The sequence below is a fragment of the Corvus moneduloides genome, chromosome 7 (genome assembly GCF_009650955.1).
Source record: "Corvus moneduloides isolate bCorMon1 chromosome 7, bCorMon1.pri, whole genome shotgun sequence".
In the NCBI taxonomy this organism is placed as follows: domain Eukaryota; kingdom Metazoa; phylum Chordata; class Aves; order Passeriformes; family Corvidae; genus Corvus; species Corvus moneduloides.
The window spans coordinates 38299775-38320221 of NC_045482.1; the positions used below are offsets into that span (position 1 = coordinate 38299775).

Below are 20447 nucleotides of genomic sequence, written 5' to 3' on the forward strand. Positions count from 1 at the left end.
TCCTGAGATCCCTCCGGGGTTTAAACCTTTGTTCATGAAGGATATTGCAAGATTTTTAGGCTTTTAACAAAGCAGTTTATGAAATTCTGAGCTGTTCCTGCAGCCTGCAGAGTGGGAAATCCACACCTTTGGCATCACTCAGGATCCTGGGCCACGTCCTGATGTTCTGTGGGCAAGGTGGGGAGTGAGCCAGGACAAGGTGTCGCTCCCCATCCCAGTTATGGATGTAGTACGTCTTTTTTTTTTAATTGGAATGAGCACATTTAATTAGTAGTGGCTTTAGAGCTCACACAGAGAAAAGCTGCCTGTCACTTCCATGGGTTTCCACTGCAGGATTGCATGTGCTGCCACACAGGATTCCCAGCGCTTCTGCGGCAGCTTCCTAAGCCGTGCCTCTGGCACAACTCCTATCCCAGAGAATGTAAATTAAGGAATGGTCATTTTTCAAACAGTGATGCTTATCCTCTTGCTTTCCCCCCCAAATTAATCTCCATGTGGATCATTTCCATGGCCAGGAATTTCCAGGAGGGGCAGCAGCACGAGTATTGTCATGAAGGTGAGAGCTGAGTGAAAATCGTTCTTCCCTGGAAGGATAATGGAATGCTAATAGGGGACAGTGGGATATGGATTGGTGGAGGTGACAGGAGGGAATTACATCTTGGACTTGGGACTAAACCAGATGTGAGCACAGCACAGTCACCAAATGGGTTGATGGCATCTCCCAGGGTCAGGGTTCCAGGCTCCTCTTTCCTATGCAGCCCTTGCATTCCTGGGATGCTGAAACCCCACCTTGGAGAGAACCTGCAGGAAACGATGAAGAAATGGGGGATAACACCTGAGGAATGGGCAGGTTTGACACGCTGTGGAGGATGAACCTCCTGATTATGCCCAGGCGGCTTCAGCTCAGTTACGGATCTGTTGGGGTGGTGAATCCGTGGAGATCAATCACCCTGTTTGTCCTGATCTCAGTCACTCGGGATGTGGGCTGTGGGGACCAAGCGGGGCCACTGTCCTTGGGCACCTTTTTGGTGAGCAGCAGGAGCATGGCTTTCCACAGCAAAGGTCTAGAGTTAACCACAGGATCACGGAATCCCAGATGGGTTTGGGTTTAAAGGGACGTTACAGTCCATCCCATCCCACCCCTGCCATGGGCAGGGACACCTCCCACTGTCCCAGGCTGCTCCAAGCCCCAATGTCCAACCTGGCCTTGGGCACTGCCAGGGATCCAGGGGCAGCCCCAGCTGCTCTGGGCACCCTGTGCCAGGGTCTCCCTACCTTCCCAGGGAAGGATTTCTCCCGAATCTCCGCTCTCCTCCTGCCCTCGGTGTGAAGCCATTCCCTGTGTCCAGTCACTCTCGGCCAGTGCCAGCGCGGCCGCCGAGGCAAAATGGAGGCGGCGGGGTCTCCCCCACCCCCTTCCCCCCCTTTTCCACTCTCTTCCACCCCTTTCCAGGCATTCCCATCCTCGCCCGCGTCCCTCCCCCGGCCGGCGGCGGGACTACGAGTCCCATGGCGCCGCGGGCCGGGGGCGGAGCGGGGCTTTGTGCGGGCGGCATGCGGGGGAGCCGCAGCCGGGGCTGGAGCCGGAGCCGGAGCGAGCCCGCCCCGGGGGGAGGAGGGCGAGGGCGGCGAGCCATGACGGGCGGCGGCGCCGCGGAGCGCCCGCGGTGGTAGAGGGCGAGCGCGGGGCGCGGAGCCCGCCCGGCGCGGGGCGCGGAGCAGCGCGGAGGGGCCGCCATGGGCAACGCGGGGAGCGTGGACGCGCAGCAGACGGAGCTCAGGGCGCACAGCGTCCCCCTGAAGCTGCCCATGCCCGAGCCCGGCGAGCTGGAGGAGCGCTTCGCCGTGGTCCTGGTGAGCGCCGGCCCCATTGTCTGCGGGCAGCGCGGAGGGGCCGCCGGGGAGGAGCGCGGCGGGGGAAGGGGGGAGCGGCGAAAAGTTGGCTCGGGAGCCGGGGACGGGCACAGGTGGGCTCGGCCGGGCGGTGCCGCGGCTCTTTGTCTCGGCAGCCCCCCGAGGGCCGCCGTGCCCCGGCCCGGGCGGATCCCGGGGCCGGTTCGCCCGGCGCCGGCGGAGCGCAGCCCGCGGGCGGCCCCGGGGAGCGGGCGGTGCGGGAGCTCGGCCGGGGACACCCGCTCCTTCTCCTCCGGGGGACAGCCCGCTTCCGTGCCTCCCGGGACACCTCGGGCTTTCTCCTCCGGGGGACGCGGCGGTCCTTTTTCCCCGGGACGCCCCGGTCCTGTCCCCCCACCGGGGGCACCCCGGTCCTTCTCCCCCCGGAACATCCCGGGTTGTGTGCGGGGCAGCGGGGCCGGCGCTGGGCTGCCGGGTTTTCAATTCAGCAGGACGGGTCGGTGTGTGAGATCAGCTCTCCGGGAAAGGGCTGTGCTTTCCCTGGGCGCTTCCCTGGGCAAACCTCCCGGTTCCTTGGGGTACCCAGGCGGCGCGGCTCGATGGTCGCGCCCCATCTCTTCTGCCGTGCCTTTTTCACTTGGAGCCACGTTTGCGTGTGGAACAGGGGCTGGGGGAGGAGGGCGAGCAGCTCCATGTGCGTGCCATGCCCTGCGCTCGCTGTAATGCCACGGGAGCCCGGCACGGCGAGAGCTGCCGGAGTAATTCCCGTCTCGCATCCCAGAGCCGCCCCCCCGCTCCGTGAACCGCTCCCGGCGCTGGGCGAGGATTCACAAACTGGTGTGTGTTGGGGATTATTTCTGGTTAGACCCAATTAGATTATCATGTCTAAGAAAAGAATAAGCCTATTCAGTCAGGAACCCCCACTGACGAGCCAAATGGCGAGTGAGATGTTACGATTATTAGGCACAGTGGAAAAAGCCTGGTGTCGCGTTGCTCTTGTCGGGGAAACACGGGGTCGTGTTAGAGACGGGAGATGCTCCCACAGGCGGCACATGGCTCGGAATCGAGTCTGGATTCATCTTTAACTACTAAAAGGGCTCCTGGCTCCGTCTGCGTGCGTGGTCTGCAGGAGGAAATCGGCGGGTTTGGGTTAGGGCTGATGGATGGGATCAGTAAAAGGCAGAGACGTCATTTGGGGAAGCGTTAGAAACGTGTAACGTAAATATGGGAGATAACAGCACCCAGCCTGTCATTGCCTGAGCTGCTTGAAAGCAGTGGATGGCCTCTGGTTTTAGAGATGGACTTCAATTAAGGCTCAGAGTTCGAGTGCTGCAGCTTTGCTGGAGGGAGAGGCCGGCTATGCAGGTGGACAGTCTGTACAAACATGGTGTGGGATGATTTGCTCCCGTTGGTTTCTTCTCCCACTGGGAGAAGCTGCAAGATGGGGCTCAAGCACCACCAAAAATCACCTTCCTGCTGTTCTTGCAGCCAGCCGGGGATGGCTGATGTTGCTGCGGCTTCCAGGAAATATCTGACCGGTTTATGAAAGAATAAACTGCCAGGCTGTCATTATTTTGTTTACTCTGTGGCTCTGAGGGAGAGATGACTGTGCCACTGGTCAAACCCCAGAATGGGGCAGGCAGGAGAAGTGCAGGGATTAACGAGAAAGGAACGATTAGGGGAAAAACGATGAGGAATGTTTTCTGTGGGGAGAGAGGATTAGTCAGGGGATGCGAGTATGAAGAAGGAGATGCTGAAGGTTATAAGACTAAATCTCACCTATTTTATGTGCTGTCTTAAGAAATTAGCCTGGCACAAGCGTTGCTGGCACACTCAGAGCCCTGGCGAGGTCCCGGCGGGCTGTGCTGACAATACCAATTTTCATGTCTCTAATGAAATTCCCAAGGCTGATTTGGACTTTGATGAACACGTTGAGTTGCTGTGTGCAGCTCTCAAGTCCTCACACTGGGAGGGCTGCATCTGTTTCTGTGTGGGGAAGGTCCCTCCTGTGTGTTTTGAAGTTTTATTCTCTCTCCTCGTGCAGAACAGGGGGCCCTGGCCCTCCAAACCACGAGGAGAGCACAGGCTGGCTGTGATTTCACCGTGAGTGCCGTGACACCAACTGGTTTATTTTTTCCACTTCAAACATGCTGTCCTGAGCTTCTCCAGGATCTCTGGAGTCCCTTCAGCGAGGGGATGGTGTGCCTGGAGGTGATGGACGCGTGCCAGCTTGTGTTTGCTGGGTTGTTAAAGGAGTTTGTGTTGAGGAAGGGCTCTGGTGAGGTGGTCTGTCCACCTCGAACACGCACAGTCACCTCGAGCACACACAGTGACCCCCCTGCCTCCTGATCCTCCCTGAGGTACATAAATTGCAGGACATGATGGGCACTGCTCCAGGTCACATTTTTTTGGGTGAGGTTCTCAAATCTGTGCTCCTCGTGGCATCGGCGTTCCCAAGGATGTCCTGAGCCGATGGGAGGGCCAGTGATGGCACTGGCTGTGTCACCCCTCCTGGTCTGTTGGGCAGTAACATCAGGGTTTTCCCTGTGGATCTGTGTGTCCTGGTGCTGTTTTTGGCACTGCTGCAGTAGATGTGCTGCCACGGTTCATATGTTGAGTCTGTGCTGGTGAGGACTGGGGTCTGTGCCTGTGTTCCAGGAAGATGTGTTTATGGCGTGCACTTCAAGGAGGAAAATGTGGAGGATAACCCAAGAGAGATCCAGGTTTCAGTCTGTAAGCTGAGTGTTGTTTCTTCCATCCTCTCAAACTGATGGGAATTCTCCCCTTTTCCTGTGAAATAATTCCCTTACTCTCAGGGTTACACAACCATGTGAAGTCCAGGGAAGTAGTGGCGTGGTTTTGCCACCGAGTTCCTGACGTGCCTGTGTTGGATCCCAGCTCTGGCTCTGCCTCTGAGCCTCCCAGCACTGGCACATCCCCTTGGGAACATCCCAGCCTTGTCCCTTCCCCAACGCTCTCTTCTCCTCGGCTGTGTTGGACACGTGGGCATAAATCCTGAATTCTGCTAGCCACCCCATGTCTGTCAGAGGAAACCACAGTTCAGCAGAGCGAGGGTGCCAGAAGTGTCCGTAGACGCGGTGGCACCGCTGCTGGGAGCCGTGGGAGCGAATCCCGGATTTCCAGCTCCTGCAGCAGGGTGGTCTCCCTGAACCCAGAACGGGGCTGTGCGTTTGCAGATGCCACGTGGTTTGGAGGAAGCAGCCAGGCCAGGCTTGGCAGGGGAAATCGCTGCCTAATGAGCTGTGATTGACATAATTTGACTGCTGGATTACAAATCTGCGGTGAGGTTAACAGGAAATATCCTCTTACCCCTCCGAGTAGGATCTGGGTGTACAAAGGACTCCTCTGTGCCCGCTGCTGTGGGATGGAGGGCTTGGCCAGAGGGTGAGGGAGGTGTCCCTGCCATCCCCAGGGAAGGTACTTACCTGGAGGCAGGGCAGCACCTCTGCTTTGCCCACAGGAGCATCTTCCTTCCGCTGGAATTTCCTTCTTCGCCCTCAGTTTTGTCCGAGCGTCGTTTTCCATCCCAGGGAAGGCAGTTTGAGTGTCTCCTGCTGAAGAATTTGGAAGCTCAGTGTGAAAACTCCTAATGGTTCCCAGCTGTTTCTCTGTTCCCCTTCCTCATTGTCTATCAGATATGTTAGGCATTGTTTTATAAAATATATATATATGGTTTAAGATCTGCAAATCATTATGAAGCACGGCACGGCTGCAGGAGATATCCGTGGGATGGGATGAGCTTCCCTGCTTTGGTGGGGCACTGGATTCCTTGTTGTGATTCCTAAATTCAGCAGAATTCTCTTGGGATGGATTTCAGTTGAGATTCTGAAATACCTGATACAAGTGGGAGTGGTACTGGAAGGTGAGAGACCCTAAAGCAAGTTTAGGAATCTTCAGGAAAAGGAGATTTGTAAAATTCAGGTCTCAAAAAGACCTGTGGGGTTTCCTTGTTGAGGCCTCAGCTTTGACAGGCTCCTGCCACTAGGGTTTTTCCACGAGGTCTCCTTGAAGTGATTGGGGCAGTGACGCTTTTGCTTGAATAAACAACCTGATAAATCACCATGTTAAATGTATATATTTCAGAGGGGTTAAATGTACAGCAGTGCTGGGTGGTGACACTTCTGCCCAGCTGCTTTGTCAGGCAGGGGGTGGCATTTTTAAGTTTTTCCACCCAGACATGACAGGAGAACATTTTTTGTAAAAGTGATTTTTTCCTTGCAGTGTCTGGAATACGAGGGTGCTGTGGTGCTTATTTAGCTGCTGGTAACCCTGCTAAAATTAATTGCAGCTCCTGGAAACCTTAAAAAATGGCTGGGCTGATGTAGATGCATTTATTTTTCTGTGTACCGTTTCTCCATGCCAAATAATCCCATTAATTTGGGTGATGGTGGAGGGATGAACCCTCTAAGTTACACATTAAATTTTGTCTAAGATGAACAACAGCAGCTCAAGCAAAACCTCTGCCTTTACCTTTAACCTGCACCATCCTCTTTCCTCAGAGCATTGAAGCTTTATCAAACATCTCCATCAGCTTCCTTAACCCTGTGTGCAAGGTAAGGGGGCTTTTATTGTTTTTATTTTGTCTCCACGAGCAAGGTCGTGCACAAGCTGGCCCCGAGGTGTGAGATGGTCTCTTGTGCACTACTCCACGTCATGGGTGATGCTAAAGAAAGAATTGGAGAGGTGCAAGATGAAATTCAGAGTTTACAAGGTGGTCTTAAATAAAACAGTAGCTCTTGAGGGGTTTTCAATGGGTGATTGAATGACTTGAAGCCATGGGTGGCTGCCTGCAGGCTTTCATTTTAAAAACAGAATCACTTTAGCTTTTCCTGCTGCATGAGGAGGTATTAAAGGGCACAGAAACTTCTCCCCCTGAACAGCCAAACTCAGCAGAACGCAAACCCAAACCAAAATGTTTGATTTCCTCACGTGTTTTCAAAAGTACCTTGGTGTTTTTACTGTATTTTTGGATTGTTGGACAAAGACTCTGAATTATTCAGGCAACTTCTTACAGACTCCAACCCCTTTTGGAATAAAACATCCATGTGAAGGTGTCTGTGGTAATTACCAGCCCATGTCCTGTGCTTGTGTAGCTGCTTTGGAAGGGGAGTGTTTTCCCCTGCTGGAATTTTGGGTGCTCCTTCCAGCTGCAGAGGGGATTGGGCTGGTGTTCCACGTGGGATCAGCACCACCCCTGGTTTAACAGGGTCCAGGCAGTCTCGTGCTCTCATTTGGAGTCCAGCACCTGCTGAATGAATGAATTTTTCTTCCCAGTCTGTCAGAAGAAGTGGTTTAAATCTGTCACCTTGCTCTGGAGCTCGTCAGGGTGAATGACCCTGCAGGAGTAGCTGGTTTTGTTTTCCTCGTTATCTCTTGCTCAGGATCCATCCTAAAATGAAACCAACCTTTGACATTCACTTTCTGATTTTGGTTTGGTCACTGGGAGGTTACTGAGAGGCAAACCTTGTGCCATCCCTGCGTTTTTCCCCAAACACACTTTTAGTTTGGAGCTTTCTGTTCGTTTTCCAGGCTGTTGCTGTTCTTCCAACTCAATAGTGGGGAAGGGGGGATGAATACAGCCCAGTGTTCCCTCTGGAGGTGGAAAATCCCTGGGACTGGTGGCAGTTTTGCTTTGCTTTGCTGACCCAGCCATGGCTTGTGACACTCGCTTTGGGCTTCTGGAGTGGCTGGGAAGGGTCCTGGGGCAGGTTTGTGCTCCAGGGGCACCAGCACTGCTGTGCCTGGGTGAAAGGGCTGGCACTGGTGCCCACTGTGGATTTATGGCACAGGGAATGTGAGACCCCTTGGGTTTTACTTCAATTCCTGCTGCACAAGCTGTTGTCAGAGTTGGTGATGTCCGTCAGGAGAGTTTGGTGCCACTTTTGCATCTCCCACTGTCCCAGGCTGCTCCAGGCCCCAGTGTCCAGCCTGGCCTTGGGAACTGCCAGGGATCCAGGGGCAATCACAGCTTCTCTGGACACCCTGTGCCAGGGCCTCACCACCCTCCCAGCCAGGAATTCCTTCCCAATATCCTGCCTAACTTTGGTGCCTTGGAGAGCCACCAAGGGCGGCCCTGTGGGCTCCTGCTGCCATCACCAACCCCTTCTGCCCTTGGACCACCAGGACACAACCTCTGAAAAGGCACAGAATCCCAGGATGGCCTGGCTTGGGAGGGACCTAAAAGCCCGTCCCATCTGTCCCCTGCCATGGCAGGGACACCTTTCCCTGTCCCAGGCTGCTCCAAGCCCCAATGTCCAACCTGGCCTGGGACCCTGCCAGGGATGGGGCAGCCCCAGCTGCTCTGGGAGTAACCCGGATTTCTGGGATTCTGTGGTCCATAGCCAGCCCTGCCTCTCTCCTGGGCTGGCCTGGGTCTGGCAGGGCAGGCTGGCACCCGGCTGTGCCCGGAGGAATCCGTGGTGGAGCTGTGGCACCGTGACCCTGCACGGAGCTCAACTGGAGAGCTCTCCCCGGCACGAGAACATGAATTATGCAGAAGATGCTAATGCAGCAGCACTTCAGCAGCAGTGTATTTGTAAGCATCTGGGCTGCCTCTTGGGTTTGAATCGAGCACTTTCTGATCAGGATCAAAACGCTTCCCCGTGCAGCAAGCCAGGCATGAGAAGGGCTTGGTTTTCCCGGTCCCCTTCCGTGTCCTCGGGAGGTGCGGGGACAGCAGGAGGCTGGAGCTGTGGCTCTGGAGGGTTTTTCCTCTCTGCTGGGAGGTGTAAATGGGGTTTTTCTTTGGTAACCATACAACTGGACTTTCAAACCAGCAGAGCAGTTTGCAGTGTGCTTGCAGGCAGGGGTGGTGATCCGGCTGCTCGGCTGCCGGGGGATTTCCATGGTGAGCAGTGTGCAGCCACATTTTCGACAAACTCAGCTTAATTATTGTTTTCTTTGTTTGGAGGAGTCCATCTGGGAATTCGGCATGGGAAATAAGTGACACTGACTTGTTCAATTTGATTTATACTTGGGTTGGAGAAAATCTCTACCCCGAGCCTCCAGCAGTGCAGCATCCCTGGGGCCAAAGGGCTCGGGCTGGTCAGGTACCAGCACTTGGAGCTGCTGTTGCTTAAAATGTGGGAATTTCCCATTTATCACATCCTGATTTCAGTTCTGGAGGGTCAGTGTAGTGAAATGAGCAGGTTTTCATCATTTCATGCCCTTTCACCAGTTGGCCCCAGGGGCTGTGCTCCCGCCCATGTTGTTGCTGAGAAATGCCGTGCTCCCAGTTAGTTCTGCTCCAGTTTAGGTTGGATCTCAGGGAAAGGTTCTGCCCCCAGAGGGTGCTGGGCACTGCCCAGGCTCCCCAGGGAATGGGCACGGCCCCGAGGCTGCCAGAGCTCCAGGAGCGTTTGGACAGCGCTGCCAGGGATGCCCAGGCTGGGGTTGTTGGGGGGTCTGTGCAGGGTTGGACTGGGTGGTCCCTGGATCCCTTCCAGCTCAGGATATTCCCTGATTCTGTGACCTGTGGGTGGTGAAAGGTCTGTGATGTGCACCCCTGTTTTAACAGAGCATCGTTTCACTTGCACTCCTTGCTCTGACCCTGATGTGCTCTGCAGTTCCAACAACCCAAGATGCACGGAATTCCGTCCGGATATACTGGAAAACACAGGCATTAATCTGTCCCAGGCTTTGCCTCTTCCCAAAACAACGCCTTTCACGAGGGTTTCAGTGCAGCGAGACTTGGCTAATGTATAACCTGTGTACGCTGTGCTCTCAGTAACATATTGCAGAAATCCAGCATGTGCTGCTTTTCAGTTTACCCCGGGATCTCTTTAACAAAACAAGCGTTTGTCTGCGGGGACTGCGCAGCGTTAAACATACATTTGGGGAGGATAGTCATAAAGCACCAGAATAGGGGCATTGTCCTGGAAATGAATGCTCCTCACATGAGAGCTGGGCCATGCTGGACCTCCAGGACTCGGCAGTGCAGCTCTTGAGAGCGGCTGTGTGTCCCGGATCATGAGCTGGAGCCGTGCCCGGCGCTTCCCGACGTTGGAGAGGCAAGCGGGGACACCTCGGCACGGCGGCTCTGGGAACTGTCCTGCTCCTGGGACAGCACTCCCAGAGCCTGGGCTGGGCCCCAGGGAGGGATCCCGTGGCAGGAAGATCCATAGGAAAACTCCCAGAGGTTACGACTTCCCTCGTCATGTTGCCTGAGCAGCACAGAGCAGTGTTAGCCATGGAGGGACGGGACACAGGGAATGGCTTCCCACTGCCAAAGGGCAGGGATGGATGGGATATTGGGAAGGAATTCCTGGCTGGGAGGGTGGGGAGGGGCTGGAATAGAATTCCAGAGCAGCTGTGGCTGCCCCTGGATCCCTGGAAGTGTCCAAGGCTGGGCTGGACATTGGGGCTTGGAGCAGCCTGGGACAGTGGGAGATGTCCCTGCCCATGGCACTGGATAATCCTTAGTGTCCCTTCCATCCCAAGCCTCTCTGGAATTCTGTAGCTCCAGCCTCCTGCCCTTTCAGGAGCTGTGTGCTGGTGGCCCAGGGGCAGAAGGGGTTGGTGATGGCAGCAGGAGCCCCCAGGGCTGCCCTTGCTGTCCCCAGAGTTTGTGGGCAGCTCCAGCCGCTCTCCCCACGTGGGTGTTGGCTGAGGGCAGGATTTGCTCCAGGACAGAATATTCCTGAGCCTTCCAGAATCATACGAAGAAATTTTAGATTTTTTAGTGTGTGTTTGGGTGTTGTGAGAGATGCCTTAAAAAATACAAAAATTCCTTTTTTTTTTTCCCCCTTCTTTTTAATATATATTATTTGGCCAGAAATCCTTTACTATAAAAGGACTTGGGGCAGCTCTAGATTGTACATCTGTTCCTTGTTTGTCTGCGAAATGACTGCACAGTGGAGGCCAAAAGCAGAGAATAGAGGGTTGTACAAATTGGCAAAGTTGCTGAAGTCTTTCAGAAGCCAGTAATTACAATGAAGAAGCAAATTGTTCAATCCAGAAATCCTGGCTGTTCATCCATCCAACATCCTGGCGTGTCCCCCTGTGATTCCCCTTGTCCTGCTTTCCAAAGGACAGAGAACTATCCCAGGCCCACGTGGGGCAGGTTTGGAGCTGGGTGGGTGGCACCGTTACCCAGAGGGTCTGGGAGGTGATGGGAATGGCTTGACTGAGTTTATGCAGCACTTTCCTGACACAGGTTCCCAATAATTTAGTGTGTTTGGGAGTGCTTCAAAGGCCTCTCTGCCCAGCTCTGAGCCTTGCAAGTGCAGATGATCAAATAAATTAACTATCACAAATATTTAACTTAAAGCCTGCTCAAACAGCAGCTTTGATGTCGAGAGTGTGTGGGGGAGCCTCTGTGTGCCCGTGCACTCTCACAGGGACCCTGGGTGAGCGTTGAATTTGTCTCTCCTCTCAGATATAAGAAGCCTAAAGCTGGAGATGTAAATAATTATTAATTACATTTGTTATTCCCCCTCCGTGGGCAGCAGGGACACGGTGCTGGTTGGCATCGGGGTGAATTATGGCACAAGGAGTTTTATTGGGAAGCTGATGGAAAACAGATTGAACAGTGCAGTCACACTTTTAGGGGACTGTAGGGTTGGCCATGCCATCCCTACAAAGACCTTTGGCTCAGGAGTGATTTGCCATGGCACTGGTGCCAGGTGTGGGCACAACTCTCTCCGGGTAACCGGAATCCATTTGACGTTGGGATAATTTTTAAAGCTCCATGGGTTGAGCCAGGAAGTGTTTGGTAATTAATTTGATCCTTGTGTGATAGCAGCTGCTTACAGGTAGCTCGGGTGGATGGCTGTGAGCTGTTGGCTGAGAACTGCAGCTTCCTGAAATAGTCTGGGAGTTGTCACGGCTTCCCGATGATCCGCTCGCGGGGAGTTGTGTCTGAGAGCTCAGCTCTGCTCCGTGTCAGAGCTTCAGCTGCAGATTCCTGTTCTCTTGATCATCTAAATGAGTATCTGAGTGTGGCAAATGCGCGGTGTTCCTTTTGCTAAGTGAAACAAGAACTTCTGTGCTTGACGGGCGTTTTTTAGCCATGAATTTTTCAGGAGCCTCTGGCGGTGCTGTGGAGGAAGGTGAGGAGTGAGAGGGGCTTGGAGCAGCCTGGGATAGTGGAAATATCCCAGAGGTGGGATGGGATGGGCTTGAAGGTCCCTCCCAACCCAAAGCATTCCGGTATTCCACAGGTCTGTGCCTGAGCAGATGGATGAAGTGCACAAAACACTGTGGGGAAAACGCTTTGCTTCTTAAATTTTGGTTTTTGACTCCTTTAATATGAGACCCTGTGGGGCCTGGGATGGTCAAGGGTGTTCTCCTTGTTACTGTGCTGACCACACCCAGGAGAAGTGGGAGATTCAGCTGACTTGGATCAAATGGCAGAAGAATGGGGGAAGAGGAATTTGGGAAGCTGAGTCTCAGACTGTGCACGGATTAGAGGGGAATGACCTTTCAGCTCAGCCCACACAGGGCTTACAGGGTCAGGTGTGTGACTGGTGACCTTTTCTCCTGTCTGAGGCAGCTCTTGCTCACTCTGACTCTGCAGAAGCTTTGGGACCATTCCCAGCTCTGCCTTTGTTGGCCATCACTTGGTAAGGGAGCAAGAGGTATTTTCCAGAAATAAATCTGTGCCTATTCCTGGAAATCCAGCCTGTTCTGAGCAGAAGGCAGGTGGGCTTCCTCCGTGCTAGGGAATGATTCTGTCAGATTTAAGTGCTTCAATTAGATCATAAAAGAAATTGTGCAAGAGTTCCCATGAGCTGAGTCCTTCCCTGCTGAACACCAGGATCCCTGTTCCCTCAGCAGCGAGGGGGATGCAAATGAATTCCTTGTTCCAGAGGGCAGGAAAACCAGCCCTCAGTTTTCTCCTGCACCCTTGGATATGGCAGACCCAAGGTATCCTGAGCTGGATTTGCAGGGAAGAGGAGGAATTGGGATACCTGCAAACACCAGCGAGGCAAAAATTGATTAAGCATGAAATTCTTCTCTGGCAGTGAATTCTCTGCTGGCTCGGGGACAAAAGGTTGCACAACTGAAAGGGAAAAGGAATTTTATTTGGAAAGCTCAGAGCTATTGTTTGTTTGGTTTTGCTCGTGTTTATTTTCTGTCTGATGGCAGATCTTTGTTAAAGGTGAATTATCCCTTCTGTTCAGCAAGTGGAGTGAAAACAGCCCCGATGCACTTGTGAGGCATTCAGGGAATTGTTGGAATTGTTAGAATTGTTTGAGGTGCTCCGAGGAAGTGCTTGGGGATACTTGAGGTGCAAGAACCCGAGTGTCACTTGTGTTTCTTGTTCTGGTATTGGAACAGCCCAGACAGTACATAAATAAATGTACAGAGGCACTGAAGCATTACAAACAATGCCTGTTATAATATTTTAAGTTTGACCTACAGGTTTATTTGGGTACCATGTCCCAGCTGCTGCTGCTGTGCCAAAATATTTCCCAGAAAAGATGTGGAAGAAGAAAAGCTCCTTCCCTCTTTAACACTGGGAAAATTCAGATTTGGATTTATTCCAGCTCAGAAGTGATGGGTTTGGGAATTCCTGGTGAAGAAGATGTTCCTGCTGTGACAGCTCAGGGTCTGCCCCAGGGCCACCCATCCCTGGGCTCCCAGGACAGCCACGTTTGAGCTCTTTGGGGCACCACGATTTCCTGCAGCAGGGCCTTTCCCACAGAGATACCAGGGAAAACAGGGAGTCCTTCACTGAGCTGTGGAGCTGCGTAGCCAAAACACTGATTGAGGGCTGGAATGGGGCTGCCTTATCCCGCCGAGCTTCCAGCGGCACTGACCTTGTGCTGGGGGATGCCACCTCCATGGGCACGGCTGCTCTTCATCTGGAAGCTCCATGCCCAGACCTCCAGTGCTCAGGAATGACCCCGTTTTGTTTCCCAAGGTGCCGAATTCTGGCTGTTTCCTCGTCTTTTCAATTAGCAGAGATTTTTCGTTTTCTGCTTCTTCCCTCGATCAGCAAATTTTGGGCCAAAACTTTCCCTTTCCTCCCCGGAGCTGGAAGCAGCAGCTCTTGCAGCATCTCAGTGCACCATGATAACAGTAATAATAATAATAGTAATAACAACGATAAAGGCTTCAGACAGTGATTAAAAGAGCAGATTTATGGATTTTTCTGGCCAGACTCCATCCTTGGAGATGTCTGTGTGGGTCCTTCCCTCAGGGATCGCACACAGCCAAGGGGGGAGGTCGCTCCTTGGCAAAGGTGGTGTTTGTGGTGCTGTCCCTGCCCCGTTCCTGGCTCCGTGGCAGGCAGGGATGGGACATTCCAGGCCATTCCCAGTGCAGCTGTGGGAGCTCAGCCCGCTCCCTCTGCCCGCAGTTCTCTGGGAGCGTTTGGAACTTCGTGGGAGGGAATGTGGCTGGAGAAATATCAACGTGCCACGAGCAGATCTGCTTCATTAGGGAGCAGGGTTTAACTTCTTCTGCATTAGTAGGAGGCTGAACTGTGGTGTTTGTGTGCTCGGGGTGGAGGAGGGAGGGATCTGCATGCTGTGTCTGAGCAGCAGGGAGCAGTTGGGTAATGTGGGATGGAAATCCGTCAAAATGGGAAAGATGGGGAAAAGAAAAACCCACGAAAGCTGGGTCTGCTGTCCCACAGCCACCCCTGACTTGCTGGGGGAAATCCTGGCTGGAATGCTGTGCTGAGATGCACAGGAGTGGCTGTGGGAAGTGATGCCAGTGGCAAGGGTAGCTTTAGGTGGGATACTGGGAAGGAATTCCTGGCTGGGAGCGTGGGGAGGTCCTGGGACGGAATTCCCAGAGCAGCTGTGGCTGCCCCTGGATCCCTGGCAGTGCCCAAGGCCAGGCTGGACATTGGGGCTTGGAGCAGCCTGGGACAGTGGGAGGTGTCCCTGCCATGGCAGGGGTGGGATGGGATGGGCTTTAAGGGCTCCTCCATCCCAAACCAGTCTGGGATTCCGTGATTCCTCTTCAGGGGATGCTGTGATTTAAGGAGGGGGCATTTCCCTGTTCCATCACTGCTGCACTTCCCTGGTCTGGCAGCTGAGGATGCCCAGTCTGTGACCAGCCCAGTGATCTCTTCTACCACGTTTTTCTCATGTTAGGATTATTTATTAGGAATATTTTCCCACTCTCCATCTCCTGGTTTTTGTCTGGAGCAGCCTTTCCCAGCAGCTGGGATCTCTGAGCAGTGTCTCCTGTTCCTGCCAGGAGAACCCAGTGTCTTCCCATTGTTCCCTGGTGTGTTTGTGCAAATCCTGTGTAGCTCTGATGCCATTTCCCCTACTTGTGTGTCACATTCTGGTATCTGGAAAATGTCACCAAATGTTTCAGCTGCATAAGAAATCAGAATAGAAACCTTTGGTTTTGGGTGAGCTGCCTGCCATCGCTGCTCCCTCAGGGTTCAGGATCCCTCGGGGAATGCTCTGGACTTTTCCCAGTGCAGGACTGTATCCAACAGGCTTATCCAGGTGTTAGCACAGTCCCTCAGTTCCCATGCAGCACTGGAACTCCTGTAAAATAAGAAAGGCTTTCTTTTACTCTAAATAAAACAAGAGCTGCACTTACAAACCTTTCTGAACAGACTTTTCAGGTTGCGTTTTACACTGGATACTTTCCTTCCTTCCCTCTGTTCAGTGCTGAACCCCTCAGCTGTCATGAAAATAGAAAACTTTCTTTTTTTTTTTTTCATTTTAATAGGCAACATCTTTCTCCCAGAGTCCCTGGGTTGTGGTAGCACCACATTGTGCAGGGTTTATGTTTCGTGAGCAACCATTTCACTTGGTCATACCCAATTTAAGTTCTAGGCAGTTTTTTACCCGTCTTTCACTTAATAGTTAAATCATCTGGAAAACAGATTTGAGTTTTTACATTGTGTGGGTTTTTTTCTGAGGTAAAACCAGTCTGAAAATCACCATAAGTGCTCTTCAGTGTGCAGGGCTGGAATGATGTCCCCCCTCAGCGTGGGATACGGCAGGAACAGTTTAATAGTTTTTAAAATTCAATGTAATCAGGGCAGTGCCTTGGGTTTGGCTGTCAGTGGTTGATTAAATGCCACAGATTGGTGCTTTTTACCTTCATGTGAGAGCTTCCCTTTCCTTAGAGCAGCATTCCAACCTAAAATGGGATGTTATCAAATCCCATAGATCGAATCCTCAAAAATCCCTTTTAGACATCAAGTGATTCCTGTGAACTTCTGAATCAGGACGCCAAGGAAAGCCTGCAATGAGATTGAATAAACTCCATTATCCCAGTATTTGTGCATAAGATGAATGGAATAATAGGAAAAGCAGAGCTTTGTGCCTGGATCCCATTTCTTCCTGGGAAATGAGTTGGGAGAGTTGAATGGGATGGAGACAGTGCTTCCAGCAGAAGAATTGATGCTAATTGACAGCTGATGGATCAGCAATTTTCCAAACAAAAATGGGGAGCGGGCAGCCTCACGTTCTGCAGGCTGAAATGGGATCATTTGGAGTAGAAAATCCAGGGAGAAACAAAGCACGAGCCCATTCCGATATAGCAGTGGAGTGCTAAAAAATGCAGGAATTGTGTAGGATTGGGTAATCTGACAGATCCTCGTGGGATGGTCAGAAATGCTGCTGCCCCAAGCCAGTCACGTTTCTCGCCCAACCAAAGAGATTTTTGTCTCTGGAAATGTCTCATTTCTGGAGTGACTTCCAGCTCTCCAAGTAAAGTGTTATTTTTGTCTTTACGTAGGAATATTAGAGCTGGAATTCCAGCAGAGGTGTTGGGATTCATGAGGGATGGATGCCTGGAATGGGTGTTAGATGAAGATGCTTTCTCTTGAATGTCGGTATTTAGGGCAAAGTTCTGTAATGTGGTTTTTAGGAGGTGATGCAGGAAAAGGCCTCTGGTCCTGGGGAAGGAGCTGGGAATGAAACCAGGATTCCTCGATCCAGGGAGTTACTTGGGAGCTAGGGAAGAGCAGATGTCCTTGTTGGGTGCTGTGTGCCAGGTTTTGTGTGCTAGGGGGGCTGCAGAGTGCAGGTGAGAGACTGAAGTTCCTGCTGAGCACAGGAAAGGCCAGATAGTTTTAATTTCGGATTTTATCACCCTGGTGCTCTTGGTAGGAGATGGAACTTGGAGCAACCTCTGCTGCCAGCACAGGGGACAGCCCTGAGGTGACAACCCTTCCTCAGTGTAGCCCAGAGAGCTGCTGCTCCCCAAAATCCCTGGAGAAATACGTTTATCCCCCAGCCTGCCCAAGGGATCATCCAGGAGCACGTGGATGTGTGAGGGAGAAGCTGGGATTGTCCTCACCAGGGTGGTTGTGCAGCAGCACGATGGCTTTTCCCCTTAGCTGCTTCTGAGGATATTCTAAAGCTGTTAAAAGCAGGGGGGAAAAGGGAATTCAGCTGTTCCCAAGCAGTGAATGACCTGTTCTGTGGTGTTTAATACTCACCTTGTTCATCACTTGCAGCACAACTTGGGCAGTTCATTTTAAGGTTTGAGATATAATAGATTTGCTGTTGTCTCATCCCGTGTGTTGAATTTCTCAGATTTATTGATCTCAGACACCCTCTTTCCATTCTGTTGTTTTGGTGCTTGGGAAAGGATATTTTTCTTTCCCTTTTTCTTCCCCATTTGGAGCCTGGTGTGTGGCAGGGCATCCCTGACTCCTCTCACACTTTCTACACCTTTTTAAGTGCTCAAGACTCTTGAATTGTCAATATTTTTATGCCTTTTTGGATCTGGTTTTGTGAAATCCTTCCTGATGCTGGAATAATTCATGTTTACTGTTGTTTGTGGCACCTCTCACCTCTTCATATTCTCCATCCCAGCAGTTTATAGATTTTTATTCTTTTATGCGTTACTCCAACCTGAATCTGAAGGTGGAGGAGTTTAACTCATCCCATCTCGCTGTATTTTGAGCCAAGGTGGTTGGTGAGCCCAGAACATGCTCCTTTATTTTTGTGTATTCCCTTCCCATGGCCACCTCCCTTCCAGTGGTTGTCTCCTCCTCCTTCTCCTCCTTCTCCTCCTTCTCCTCCTTCTCCTCCTTCTCCTCCTTCTCCTCCTTCTCCTCCTTCTCCTCCTTCTCCTCCTTCTCCTCCTTCTCCTCCTTCTCCTCCTTCTCCTCCTTCTCCTCCTTCTCCTCCTTCTCCTCCTTCTCCTCCTTCTCCTCCTTCTCCTCCTTCTCCTCCTTCTCCTCCTTCTCCTCCTTCTCCTCCTTCTCCTCCTTCTCCTCCTTCTCCTCCTTCTCCTTTCTCCTCCTTTCTCCTCCTTCTCCTCCTTCTCCTCCTTCTCCTCCTTTCTCCTCCTTTCTCCTCCTTTCTCCTCCTTCTCCTCCTTTCTCCTCCTTCTCCTCCTTTCTCCTCCTTCTCCTCCTTCTCCTCCTTCTCCTCCTTTCTCCTCCTTTCTCCTCCTTTCTCCTCCTTTCTCCTCCTTCTCCTCCTTCTCCTCCTTTCTCCTCCTTCTCCTCCTTCTCCTCCTCCTTCTTTCTTCTCCTTCTCCATCTGCAGTGTTTTATCTCTGGTCTGGCCTGAGCTAGGAGAGCTTCTTTTCCATAACTTAATCCCCCTCTGCCTAAATCAATCCAGGTTTTTTTTGCTTGCAGACAATATTATCCCTGCTTGTCTGCGTTCAGTATTCCACAGGTTTGCCTGCATGCCCCTTAAGTAGCTTAGGGATAAAAATGAGGATCATTTCCCAGTAATTTCCTGGTGATTCAATTAAGTTTTAGTTGTTTGCAGTAGTTCAGTGCCAGGGTTATTTATGGCACGATCAGCCAGGAAGTCTCCGAGGAGCCTGGAGCATTCCCGGAGCTTCCCTGGATGGGAAGGAGCCACCACGAGCTCCTGGCAGGAATGTGCTGACCAGGAAGGGTCAGCTGTGACTTGGAATCATGGAATGGTTTGGGTTGGCAGGGACGTTAAGGATTTTCCAGTGCTACCCTCAGGTTCCTTCCACTATCCCAGGTTGCTCCTGCCTGGCCTTGGACACTTCCAGGGATGGGACAACCATCTGGGAATTCCATCCCACCCTCCCAGCCAGGAATTCCTTCCCAATATCCCATCTAACTCTGCCCTCTGGCAGTGGGAATCCATTCCCTGTGTCCTATCTGTCCCGTCACTCTACCCCTGATCCAGAGTCCCTCTCCAAGGGATTTGCATCTTGCAAGTGCGTCTGGAAACCCAGGATATTTTCCCATTTATAGCCAAGGCTCAGCCTGTCTTTTCCCAGTGGGCTGGCAGCAAGTTGGGAGCCAGCAGGGAACCACTGAGCCAGGCAAGGCTGCTCTCCCTGCACCATTCCCGTCGGATACGGCTCCGGCTGCCGTTCCCTTTTTGCTGGAAACCAACTTAAACCCAGCCTAATGTAAGGACGAGTGGCTCTGGCCCACAGATGTTTGACATGGATCATGCTGCTTGTCTTTATTCCTCAGCTGGGGTTAACTCCTGGACTCTGGAAATTCAAAACGGGCTTTTTATTGCTCCGGAGGCCGCGTTGTGGAGTTGGAGCCACGGGTGGATGCAGTGGGATGAGCGCTGGAGCACCCAGCAGCTGCCTGGGGAGCAGCACAGCTGCATCCCAACGAGATAAACACAGCTTTGTGCTTGCCCTGGGGGCTTTGGAGCCGGGCTTCTCCTCCCCAGCCTTCCCAGGAGATGGAAATTTACACAAATGGGGAATATCTTGGTCGAGCACTCCCAGCAATGCCCTTCCCTGCTTGGTTTTGGAGGAGAAATCTCCATCAATTCCTTTGGAGGCAGGAGCACTAATGGCACACGGCAACTGCAAAGCAGCAGTAATCGTCTTTCTGGGCATTCATTTAGGGAATGGATTGGAAAAGCTTAGGTGGCCTGAAATCCAGGATGTTTCCAGGCTCAGCTTTCCCGTTTGCCTGGTGCTTTTGGGGCTCACCTGGCCTTTAAAGTAGGGCTTTGCCAGACCTAGACTGACGCAGGAATGGATGCATAAATATAAGCATGTATAATTAACAGTTGATTGTGTCATGCTTTTATTATGGCAGTATTTGGAGTACTAGTAGTTGAGGATAATTAATCCAATTGAATGGGTGTCCTTACAAAAAGCATCCCAGCAAATGTTTTTTAATGCAGCCTAAAACCCAGCAAAACACGTGAAGTTAATTTTGGTTTTTCAATTCCTTAAACTTCCACGACATCAGCCCCAAATTTAGGCTTATCAGGGCAAAATGCTCCATGCTGAGAGCTGTTTATTGACTCTGTGCTGGAATAAATCCCAATAAATTGTAATAAATCACAGGTTTTGGCATTGTTGTTTAGGCTCAGCTGTACAGCAGGGAATTGGCACCACAGCCTTGGCTTTGGAAGCATTGGGGAGGATGGGACACAAGTGGTTAAGGGCAAAAATAAGAGAAATTCAGGGGATAAAAAGGCAGTGAGAAAGAACAGCCCCATCATTTGGGGTTGTATTTATTTATTTATTGATGCTTTGTGTGGTTTGGCCTGGTTGTAGGAGTGGAGCTGCTGGAGAGACACTTTCCCTGAGCGCTGCTTTTGGTGCCTGTGGAAGGCGTTAATCAGGAAAATGGAACTTGGGAAGTAAATTAATTTAATTGCCGTTCAGATTTTCGGCACGGGGAGGGAATAATGACAATAATTCCACTCAGCTGGAGCCCGTGG

At 52.0% G+C, this 20447-nt stretch overlaps 1 protein-coding gene across 14 annotated transcripts in view; it reads left to right on the plus strand.

Moving 5' to 3' along the window:
- The first annotated feature begins 1672 nt into the window (after positions 1-1672).
- The window catches only part of FMNL2 (formin like 2), a 111916-nt gene continuing 93141 nt past the window's right edge, over positions 1673-20447 (plus strand). For 9 of the 14 annotated variants that reach the window (XR_004241106.1, XM_032113707.1, XM_032113714.1 and 6 more), the window contains exon 1: positions 1673-1854. Coding sequence is in view for 13 of the 14 variants with exons in the window: in XM_032113707.1 (XP_031969598.1) it covers positions 1738-1854 (117 nt within the window). In the remaining variant the exon portion in view is untranslated. The remainder of the gene's footprint in view (positions 1855-20447) is intronic. The other 5 variants (XM_032113716.1, XM_032113721.1, XM_032113717.1 and 2 more) reach the window with 1 other exon arrangement.